This window comes from Aptenodytes forsteri, unplaced genomic scaffold (genome assembly GCF_000699145.1).
Source record: "Aptenodytes forsteri isolate BGI_AS27 unplaced genomic scaffold, ASM69914v1 Scaffold414, whole genome shotgun sequence".
Classification (NCBI taxonomy): Eukaryota; Metazoa; Chordata; class Aves; order Sphenisciformes; family Spheniscidae; genus Aptenodytes; species Aptenodytes forsteri.
In genome coordinates this window covers 463,931-476,596 of record NW_008794579.1, presented here as the reverse complement: position 1 = coordinate 476,596, position 12,666 = coordinate 463,931, and the positions used below count along the sequence as shown (strand labels likewise).

Genomic DNA, 12,666 nt, shown 5'->3' with positions numbered 1-12,666 from the left:
AGGAGAGGTGTTCCATCCCCCTGATCATTTTTGTGGCCCTCTTCTGGACCCGCTCCAACAGGTCCGTGTCTTTCTTATGCTGAGGGCTCCAGAGCTGGACACAGTACTCCAGGTGGGGTCTCACCAGAGCAGAGTAGAGGGGCAGAATCACCTCCCTCGACCTGCTGGCCACGCTTCTTTGGATGCAGCCCAGGATACGGTTGGCCTTCTGGGCTGTGAGCGCACATTGCTGGCTCACATCCAGCTTTTCATCCACCAGTACCCCCAAGTCCTTCTCTGCAGGGCTGCTGTCAGTCTATGCTGGTTGTTCCCAATCACCTTCTTCTGTTGCCTAGAAATGGCTTCTAAGAGAATTCACTCCATGATCTTTCCAGGGACTAAAGTGAGTCTTACTGGCCTGTACTTCCCCAGATCATCCTTTTAGCTTTTTGGGGGAGATAAATGCAATGTTTGCCTTTCCTAGTCACTGGGGACCCTCCCCAGTTTCCATGGCCTTTCAGGCATGATAGAAGGCAGTCTTCCAAGGACGTAAGCCAGCTTTCTCAGCACCCTCAGGTGCAGCCCATAGGGTACTAAATTACAGGAAATGAATACAGGAATTGAATACAAGAATTTATGTTTGGCCCAGTGTTCTGTATGCCACAACAGAAACCAAGATAGATTATTTCGTCTAACCTTTGTTACCCAAGTTCATTATTTGGGTGTGACATTTTGATAATTTTACTTCAAATCTTGTATTTACAACTTCAGCAACAGGAGAAGATAGTCCAGTACATACTTTCTTCTTTGAGGAAACATTTATTTTATGTGGTCTGTGAAGGTTACTATACCATATAGCAGTGACCTCCAACTAGAAAGCTAGAGAAATGCATTTGTAGTTTCAAAGTACAGAACAGGTAAGAATCCTATTTGTAAGAAAGAAAGGTCTCTATAGTACATGCAAAGTCTCTGGTCCTTAAGGAGCCAAAGTCAATAACTACCTAATTTTTTGTACAGATCATAGTCAAAATATGCGATGCTATAGCCCATTCATAATGAGTGTTTGGCAACAGCAGCTCTCACTGTGTATACAAATTAAATCTGGTGATTAGGAACTTGGATGTCAGTACTCTCCCCTTGTTTAGTAAAATATAATTGTTTTGGGTTACAGATCTGTGCCTTTAGGGAGGAAAATCCTTGTCTTTTGGCAAAGAATATCTAAATGTGAAGTGTTTGTTCTTCATGGTCATTACTGTCTAATTTGAATGTATTTAGTATAGCAGTTCTAAGGTGATTTCACCAATGTCTTGTACAGTTAATTACTATTTATCTTCAAACAGAACCAGCTGCTTCTTCTGGATTTATAGGAGTCAGTAGAAGAGGAATAGAACTAGCTCTGCTGCTTTTTTTTGACTGCTGAAAAGAAACTTATTTATGAATAGCATCAATGTAGAAGACAACGCTTTATAATGATAAAAAGGACACTGTTCATGCAGTCATGTACATGTTAGGACTTACACCCACTTCCCATTGTACACATTGCCTAAAGCAGTATCATGGATTGGGAGAAAATCTCAATTTGATTCTCACAGACTTTCCTCCAAGTTTCCTTCATAGAGGTTACTAAATGCAACAAAATTAATAAAGAGCCTCAAAAACCTGCTGCTTCTTGCATACATCACTCCATATTGACCAGAACAAAGTCTTGAATCCGATTCTTGCACATAATGTAAGATTATGGTGATGCATTCTCTCCCACATTCTCTCTTTCTGTAGTGGTCTGTTTAAGTGATAAATATTTTCAATATAAAATATCCAGTAGGCAAACCATCCGTGCATTCTGTCAGTTTATGTGAAACATTCTTGCTCCATATCAAGCAGATCTGGAAATCTTTGAGAACAGTTTTTTTAATTAATTAGTGAAAATGGAGGAAGGTGATCCCTTAGACTCATGCAGCTGACAGCAGTAAGCATACTGTACATCACAGTTCAAAGTTTGCAAGCTAGATTGAACGGAAAAAAAAAAAAAAATTAGCTGCATCAGAATGGTGTCAGCCCCAGGCTAATGAGCTCTCCTTAGAGGCATGGTGGTAAAGCCAAATACAATGCCATACTAACATGGCTAAAGTGCTTTTGGCCTTCCAGAGCTACTGCTTTGCACATCTTTCTTAGGGCCTCTAACACTACTGCATTATGCTACCTAGACATGTGCTGATAGTTCTTTCCTGTTTTCTAGTTTCTAAAGTCCTTCGGTACCTGTCTTCCCTTGTGAATTTCATGGAAAGGCTGGTTGCCTCTCTCAAAGTAACGGATTTTGCTGAGGCCTCCAAGAATACTGGCACCATTCTTGTTATTTCTGTCTTGTTGCCACAAAGTGGCAATCAAAGTAATCATAGTAATAATAATAATAATCCCTTCCTCCAGGACACCATGCCTCACAAGTATAGAATCACTGTTAAACATTGTATCCTAATTATGGAAGTGCTGCTGTGAAGTTCTGTGGTTTGCCTTATGTTTTTGATCATAATACTGCATATACCACCTAAGTATCTTTCTTAGGACACATGCATACTATTTAACAGGACAGGAACATTTAATAAAACTGAGACAATCCCCAGCTGAACAGATAGTAACTGAAATTGATAAAATCCTAACTTACCTTCTCATAAATACAATCTGTCAGATCAGTGTTTCAGGGTAAAGCGGATGTAGAATCCCTTCCCTGAAGATTTTTTTGAGCTGCTTGAAATGCAGAATTCAGGGGATAGGACTATCCAATGAGAACATTTGAGAACTTGTGGTCAAGTGATTATATCTAAATCTTATCTATTATGGTAAGCTCTTAGGTGAGAATTTAAATTATCTAGGGCTTCTAGAGCCAAAATCAGTGCTTCACATTATACCTACAACAAATTCCAGAAAACCCTGATACAACTGTTAGAGCTGTTTCCTAGCTGTTACTGCTAGCTAGGAAAGTCTCTGTACTTTTCAGCAAGTATAACTTTGGAGGGGTCTTTGATTGTATTCAAGTATGCAACTGTGCATGCTTTAAAGGAGTTTCTATTCTGTAAGAGTTACCAAGGCCCATGGAATTGAAATCTCAATTTCCACACAAATTGCTCTGCTACAAATACTGTGACAAAGGAACTTTTTAGCAGCTTTAGTGCTAGAACACCACAGAGGAACATTATGCATCATAATGCCAGTCAATTCTGTGATTCTGCGATATTTCTTTGCACTTTGTGTAAGTTGTAAATGTACTTAAAGTCTAAATCTTTTATATTATTGTAGTATTTCTAAAAGATAATGTTACAAATGAAATAAGAATGTTTTAATAGCTATTTCTGATGGTGTGGTTTTTTGCTATGCTCTCAAAAATTCATGACTGCGAACTAGTTAGATAAAAACATGCAATTCATCACTTAAAAACCTGTGGATGATTCAGTCAGTCACAGCAATAAATAACTAAAGCAATGACTGCTGAGTGATGGTTTCACTTCACAGAACTCAACATGCTATATGTTAGAACAGTTACGGTAAAGTTGTGCTGCTTTTCTCTGAAAAGCATGGCCATGGTAGCATCATGGATTTTTTTTTGTTCTCTGTAGCGATCTCTGCCAGCGATCTCTGTATTTTATCCTCAACAGGATTCAGAGAAGTAGATGACTTCATGAAGAGTATTTTGTTCACTGAAGTAGAATGAGTTGATCTTTCTTGCTGAGAATCTAGTAGTTTTCTTAGCAATTCCATTGGGTTTTTTCCTAGTTTGTAGTGGAAAAATGTATGGGGCAACTCTCTGGGTCTCACTGATTACATGACTTGGATCTGTTTTATTTCCCCTCAGTCAGCCTAAAGTACTATTCGAAGTTGCCAAGTTCTCATTTGAAACAAATAGTGAAGGTGTTGTGCTATAGTAATTAAATGAACCAAACATTAGTTCCTAAATATACTACCTAAGGCATACCTGTATTCTAAATAATACATTTTCTCATCAGTAATTAAGATTATTTCCAGTTATTATTTCCAAGTGTTTGTACTTCCTGCTTGCGTGCATAGCGTCTCAGTGTGTGATTTAGATTGATATCTAAATGGGAAAAAAAAAGCAACCTACCTTTTTTGCATACTTTCTTTTTGGATTTTTTTTGGGGATGTTGAATTTGACCAGAGTGTTACGAAATAGCATAATAATTTTGAAAATTATTAGGCTATAATGAAATACATGCTATTCACAAGTAATTTTGTGTATAACCATGATCAAATTCTTGTTGCACTGTCATCTGCTTCTGTGCACCCATTGCATGCTTTTGATCCCATGCATTTTGCCATTAACCAGGCTACCAGGCCAAGCTACCAGGGGAAATCTCATTCTTGAATCAGAGTAATTCAGGTTGGAAGGGACTTTGTGAGGTCTCTAGTCTCTTGCTGAAAGCAATGTTAGCTATGGGGTCAGACCAGGCTGTTCAGGGCTTTTTCCAGCTGGGTCTGGAAAACCTCCAAGGACAGTATTGTTCTCATTTCTGATGGGACATTTAAACTGTAAAGTGAATAATGCATTACTTTATTAGTAGTAAGTGTGATTCCTTGTGTCCCAAGAAGAGAAAGACAAGTTGAGTTTTTAGCTATACAGTGAACTTTGACTTTTATTATCATTTGACTGTAAAAATGCGTAACTGCTTCAGTTTTAAATAAGACTGTTACATACTACATAAAACATGCATAATAGAGAAGAAAATCAAAAGCTGTAATGATAATATTAGTATATTCTGGAGGCATTCAGGTTATGGAGTGATAAGGAAGTAAATGTGAATATATTTTTTTTCCCACAAAGCTATACTTAAATTATTTTAGAGTGATGCTAGAACATCTTTTTCTTGATGCTTCTACCACATAGTACAGCTCTCCAATTTTCCCTTATTTTATTTTTTTTCACTCCATTTTATATTATAGTGTTAAAATGGCTAATAAACAGTGACTATACTGAAAAAAAGGGTATTTCTCCGTAAGACTATGTGTGTGTGTTTATATTAATATATATGCAATATATGAAATACATACATTATATATACAACATATCAATACAGTTCTTTTCTCCATATTGACCTGTATTAGTTCAAATGAGCAATAATTTGCTGCTTAGAAATTTGTCTTTCAGTTACAAGTTTTCAGTTATCTTTTAGTTTTAAAAGTTTTTCTCAATTTTAATAAAGTAATTGCTCATACTAAACCATATGTTCTTAAAATCAAAGTTAAAATGTCGTAAATATTGAATTGATATTTGTAGCTTGCCCAGCTACAATGTGACCTCCTCTGGCAATATTGACAACTATGACATTTTTGTCGTGATGTTTCCAATATTCAGACATGAATTAATAGATTCTACTTGCACTGTCTTGAGATTTATCTTGTTCTCCATCCCTTTTTGTAGGTTTATTCATCTGTGAACTGAATCATAATTCTAAACTGTGATCTCTTTAGGTATAGCTTGATTTTATCGTTTTGTAATCCAGTAAATATGATTTCTGCCCTTAGCAGGGGGAGGCTCAGCTGTGCACTGACCCGGCAGTGCAGGGGCTCAGCCGCACCTGAGGAGCCAGCCTGAGCTGGTTGTCACTGATTTAACCCCTGTGCTGGGGCCAGTGACTGCTGCCTCCCCTGCTCCAGCTTCAGCTCTGGGGATGGCCCCCTCTGCCTCCCAGTCACTGCCTGGCAAACCATAGCCCTTTGTGTGCTTGGGGCTGGGGGCCATTGCCAGGCTGCAGCTGGCAGCCTGGGTGAAGGAAGGGGGCTGTTACAGGGAAAGGTATAAAGGGAAACCCAAGCAGAGCCCAAGACTAGGGGAAGAATAAAGTATCAACATCATGTTCCTTCAAACAAAGAGAAGAAAGAAAACCCCACCAGGCACATCACAATCCTCCCGCCAAAGATGTCATGATGCTGGCAGATCCTTGCAATGCCCCTCCCTCCACCCCCCATCTACAGTTTTCGGGAGAAAACTGTAGTGTCACACTTCAGACCCACAGGGACATTTGAAGCATGAGCACACCACCAGTGGAAAGGGTTAGATACTGGCAAGGTTTGGGGGGATTTTTGGTATAACCATTTTAATGATTTTAATATCGATGCTTTTCAGTATTGATAATTTTGACTATCAGACTGTTAAAACATTAATAGGACTGTCATTAAATTCTAAACTACATGGTGTGTTCCTTTTCACCTGTCACAAGATTATGAATTTTTGAATTTCTATTATTTAGATAGTAGTAAAAAGTGTTCAAATCACTAAGAGCTGATGCTTGAGCTGATGCTATGACTAGGCACAGCAGTAAGCCAAGAAGTAATTTGCTTAGGTAGATTGCTGCTTCTGATGGGCTCGTCGTGCTCCAGTCTAGAGTTCAAATATCTAAATAACAGACAGTACAACCTACAGGTGATGTTTTTATATTTAATCCCTCTGGTTCTTGCCTTCACTTTTAAATTAAATGGGCAGATACGGTTCTCAAAAGCCATGAATGCATATCTAAGATCCAAAATTGATATTTAATGAAAGCAAATGTCTTAAAAGTTTTAGACCAAGCAAATGAATCTGTATTTGTCTTAATAACTTTGTTTCCTGTGGTCTAATCTTACCTTGTAAAGTTCTCTTCGCTTTCCCATCCAGAGTGGAAATCAAACCTTGTCTAAAGAAAGAAAAAAATACTTACTTCAAAATAGTTTGCAACCACTCAAATTTTCTGCAGTCTGATCAGCACCAATTTAATTTGACTTAATATAAGGGAAGTGAAATAACTGCCTGAAATAAATCTATTACTGACACAAAATACAATAGAAATAGAAAATCTAAATCTCTGGTATCAGTCACTCTGCTATAATAAATCTTTCTTAAGATGAAATCAACAAAAACAAGCTCAGCAACCTTATCAGCCCTAGTTTTTCATGCAGCATACTTAGAAAACTTCTGTTACAGCTTATTTACTCATAGCAGACTGAACGAGGCAATACTAAAATGATGTTAAAAGGACATTATGCTGTTCATAAGATTAATGTCACTGTGACAAAATGAGTACTAGTTCTTTGCAGTCAATTACTAATTTTAAGAGGCAACATATTTCTAGGTTTGTAAGATGGTTGTTTTAGAATATGATGATTGGGGCATATTGTATCAAAGTTAATTCTGCTGAAAAATGTCTTCTAGGGAGACTAAAGCATTTATTTACAATGTGATTTTGTACATATATGTATTCATAAAAGGTATTTATTATAGAAAATATTTCAAAAGCTGTGGAAATAAATTTATAGCTGGTAGAAATTATTACATACCGTATTTTTTCAAGATGTATCTTCCGTCTCTTCCTGTAATAGATAAAATATCTGAATTTTTCACCTAGTACTCATCCCAGCTTGGTTTTGCTTTAATTATGAGATCCTATTACATTATTTTTCCACATACCTGTTTATCTTTACATTGCTTTTGAGCCCAGATAGCTCAGCTGATACATTTTTTGCTCTGTATTATTTTCTTGGTTTTTTCTCTTGTGCAAAAAGTCAGCTAAGAATGATCAGTTACCATTCTTGATCATGGTCAAGATGGAACATGTTTGAATACATATTTTCTATCTGTCCAAATTAAGGTTTTGAAGCTGTAAATAACTACCAGTGTTAAGTATCATATTCTAGTGTTTTTCCACAACTTCTGTTGAGGATTTATAATTGTTTACAGTTATATATTTCTTGGAGTTATATCAGTAATGAAGACAACTGTTAGATGAATGGTGATTTAAAAAAAACAGTCTGAGTTAAAAAAACCCAATGAATTAAGCCCCTATAATAAGCTCATATAAGTACGGTATTACTGTGATGATTGTAGTCTGTATTCACAACAAATCTCACAAATTCCTTTTAGGGTGGGAATGATAAAATGGACTTTTACTCTCTACATATGTCTGAAACTTTAACACTGGCAGGACTAAAAATCCATTTTGCCTATTAATATTGCTAAAGCTTTCCTAGTAAGGGCAGAATATGGAGATGTCACTACAAGGTGTTTCTGTTCTTTCCATCAGATTCAGTCTTTCTTGGCAGAATCTAATTCATGATACCCGTTTCTTAAAGAAACTAAGCACAAAGTTTTATTTCTCTAGCTTCCCATGTTATTCCCTGCCTGAACATTACTTCATGAGTTTTGGTTCCTGTATTTCAGATACACCTGGAGATTAAAGACACTTTGTGACATTAAGCATTCTCTTAAGCAAAGATCTCCTTGAAAATTGATGGTACAGTATTTCACAGTATTTGGACAGAAATAAAGGAAGACTACTGTGATACGTTCTCACTGAACTCTAAGGAATGGGAGAACTGAGGCTGAGAAGAAAAACTTTATTTAAAGGAAACATTATTTCAGGACTCGTGCTGGTGTTCCAAAAACTCCTATACACACCACAAAACATGAAATTGTAGATTTGAAAAATGTGGAGCAAGCTGTGTTACATGGGTAATGATGTTTACAGCTGATACTAGCAATAGGCTTAATTTCCCCTAGTTTTAGTCCTCTAAAAACTAGGCAGCTAGTCCAAATTACTCATTTAATTTCCTTCTGCAGTCATTGCCACCGCTAGGACATTGAAGGTAAGTGGTGTCCAAGACATGATACAGGTCACCCTTTGAAGCTGCTTCTCTATTGATTTTAAAGCGAGTTTAGCCACCTATCTTAAACTAGCTGCTTAATTTTACGCTAGTTAAGATTAGGTGGGATGTATTACACTCTGACTTCCCTAACACAATATTATCTGAATTCTGTTCTTTTCACTGCCACATAGAAGCTGAGGAATGGGCACATACATTCTGCCCACTGTCATTTCCAGAAAATCACATATTTGTAGAAAAATAATTTTACAAGTTTTTAATCTTGCATAAGCATACCCTGTCTAGAATACTAAAAATAGTTACTTTCTTCAATTTATGTAGTTATTCTGAGGGCTTATTTTTTCATTAATTCATTATGAATATTTTATTGGATTGTCCAAGAGGAGGTATGCAGGCCTTTACAAAAGACATGAAACCATACAAGAAGGAACCATTTCCTTTGCATTAACAATATCTATGACTAGTTCTAATTTGGCACTTTGATCAGAATTTTACTAAATTCATTACTTCCCCCCTCCCCCCCCCAAATCAAGCAAGCAAGTGTTCGGGCACTTCAATGGAAGTAACCTATTAATTTTGTTTTCTTTTAAGAGCTGTTGAAGATTTGATTGCAATTCTGTGGCATTTAACTGACATGTTCTCTTTTATTGTGACTATTAAATATATTAAGTCATATCTAGTTTAAGTCTTCAGTCTTCAAGTTGCAGAAAAGGAAAATCCCTCTATATAATGTACACGAATATTTCTCCACAATTTCATAATTCTGAGTATGTAATTCTGAACACTTTTTTTTTTTTTTAAAGAAATACTGCAATGATTCCTGTTTTTAAAACTCTCCAAGGTTATGATTGTAAGTTTTTTTTCTAGGAATGAAAGGAAGATGTAAAATATGTTTTTCTCAATATGTCTTGTCTTTTGAAATGTAATTTTTGTAATCATTTATTGACACATTCAGTTTATGCACTGAGTCTTCTTTTCCCACAATCAAGTAATGGATTTTTACTGCATTGTCATTGCATTCATTGAGCTGTTGAGGCAAAAATTTATTCAATGGCATTGAGGTAGTAGATGAATGTAGCATAAATAACAGTAAGTCAGGAATGTAAAACAATCTAATTACAAGATGTTAATCATCTAAAGGAACTATAATTTTTCCTTTCTCAATAGATTATGCAGTAATGCAAGCACATGTGAATATGGAATAATTATCAGTGATTACTTTAATTTTAATCTGTCTTTCAGAATCAATATATCAATATGTGTCAACCTCTTCAAATGAATGGCTGCAGCCATTGAGGTATCTCAGCCAAGCTTCTAATGGGTTGATTATAGTCAAATCAAATTTCATTAGGTGATTTTGGAATCTGCTACTGCTATATTGCTGAACTAATATTTAAATATCTGACTAGCAGTATACTATTTTTTTAAAATATAATGTAATTTGATTTCAAGTTTATTTCCTTCAGTGGATGTATTATACCTATGCAGAGGATAGAAAACAGCAGCAGTGAAAGGTAGCAGTAAGAATGAATGGCATTGGATTACTTATAAAGCAAACTATTTTAAATAATTTAAAAAGAAAAAGAACAGAGCTATTCTGGGGTTTGCTTTCTTCAAGATCAGACATATCTGCCTTAACAATTCATAAATCACTAAAACTATTTTTTAATTATTCTTTCACATACATCTTATTATCAAAAGCAAATTACTACATTCGAACTGAGAACCTTTAACTCTTAAAATACAGATTTGCGCCTCCTGAGTAACATGTGTGATTAACTAGGAAAGTGAGTTTTTAAAAGTAAGTTCTATTGTTTTAGTAAGAGTACATAGTACAAAAAAACACACCAGTCTGTGTACATTAATACTACCCATTTCATTAATATGTCCCCTCACTAATTCATTAAGTTTAAATTAGTAAGAATTCTTAGGAGAACAGACCTTTTTGTTTGCATGGGAAGCTAATACCATTTCTGATCAGCAGCGTTGGAAAGATAGGAATGAAAGCATGATTGAGTGAAAATACAGCTGGTTATGAGAGCAAAGATTGGAGTTATTAATTTATCAAAAAAACCCATAACCATGGGACTATCACATTTTAAAACTCACAGTCTTTGCTAAATGGACCAGGAAAATCGAAAGATCAACAATCATGAAATTACCTTTTTCTTTTTGTAATGGTGTAGAATAGAAATACGATGTTACAGAGATGCCCTCACCATTCAGATACAAGAAAATAATCACTTCAGAGCTTCAAGTAAAGTGAACTCGGAGTATATTATTGTGTAGTACTACTGTCCTGCAAATGCTTTTGAAGTATTCCTCGATAAGAGCAGATTAAGAATCTTCTTTCCTAGTGCTGACTTACAAGGAAAATTGCCTCTTTGATAATTAGATCTTCTATAATAGAACAGATGAACTTGGCTTCTCTGTTCTGAATTTAGATTTTGGCAATATGTTCACAAAATATCTATTTCTGAAAGTTTTAAGTTCTTACATGTAGTGATATCAAATAAGACACCAGTGATCCAGAGAGTGTGACACTAAACGAGCAAGAGTGTCAAAGGAGCATGAACGATCAGAGCTGAATGAATTCCTTGTTTTGCTTTGCTTGCGTTCGCAGCTTTTGCTTTCCCTTTTAAACTGTCTTTATCTCAACGCGCGAGTTTTCTCACTTTTACCCTTCCGATTCTCTCCCCCATCCCACTGCAGGGGAGTGAGTGAGTGGCTGTGTGGGGCTTAGTTGCCTACCCAGCAGTGGGCAGTAGCTGCCTACAAAGAGACCTAGGTACGTGTTGTTTGTCAGTTAGTATTTCATAAAGTACTCTGAGATGTTTAGATGAAAGATGTGTGGCACCAATTTGCAGGAAAATTGCAAGCAGAAAAGTGCACCACCATATCTCTCATAATGAATGTCTTCAAAAAGATTTCAAAGAATTCTACATCTTGCATCATTTACCGAAAGCCCCTGTATTTTAATTCCAGTTTGAGAAAATAAGTATTAGTTAGATCACATCACCAAGACATGTATCATTTTAATTCTCTATTCCTCTTATAGGAAACCTGTGCTATTCATCTTTCCAATAACTGTGTAAAAAAATTCCTCTTGAAATTTCCATTTCTCCATTTAACTATTTTGCTTGCAAGTTGACCCTCAAAACCGTCTTGCCTTGCCACAATTACAGATGTTACCATTGTAATATATTGCAATATAACCATTCTTTTCAGCATTTGCACCTATAGGTAATTCCAGTGGGATATTCTTTATTGATGAATATAATGAACTGTATAAACAATGTATGTAAATAAAAACAGTTTATCTGGAATGTATAATATTAACAGATAAACTGTTAGTTGGTTTGAGTTTAGAATTTAAAGCTTAGTCATATCTTCTTTTTTTTACACAGGTGATAGATGTGAAGTAAATATAGATGAATGTATATCTACTCCTTGCCTCAACAATGGGAGTTGCATTGATGACATCAGTTCCTATAAGTGTCACTGTAGGAGAGGTTTTACTGGAACAAACTGCGAGATAAATGTTAACGAATGCTTGCCAGATCCTTGTCTTCATGGAAGGTGGCTATTTTTATTTAAGTATTGTTATCTCCAACATAATGTACATAACTAGCAATATTTAAGATTTAATGGTATGGGAAGGTTGATAAATACACTTTTAATTATGTTCTTCCATAAAGTAAGAGTACAAGCACACTTAAAGATGACAGATGTTGCCTGCTTAAACTAATGTAATATACTGTTACATTATCTCAGTTTCTCTTTGATTTTTGTTCATTAGCATAAACCAGTTTTCAGTACATATGGATTAATTAGAGTTTAATACACTTAAAAGCGAATCTTTAGCTGTTAACATGCCAACGGGTTGAAATGGGAAGATGTCTTGTAATATGAGAATCGGTATCCTTACAAAACCCCTCAGCACCCATAATACACACATTTGGAACCCATTATTAAAACTAATTAAAAGTGCCATGGATTTCAGTAGCTTACATCAGGCCACTATTTTGAAATGTATGGAATGATACT

At 35.7% G+C, this 12,666-nt stretch overlaps 1 protein-coding gene across 1 annotated transcript in view; it reads left to right on the top strand.

Moving 5' to 3' along the window:
• Positions 1-12,666, top strand: part of LOC103893362 (protein eyes shut homolog) — a 949,231-nt gene that overhangs the window by 500,527 nt on the left and 436,038 nt on the right. Inside the window, 1 exon segment of the mRNA XM_019470252.1 lies at positions 12,027-12,198. Within this exon segment, the coding sequence (XP_019325797.1) occupies positions 12,027-12,198 (172 nt within the window).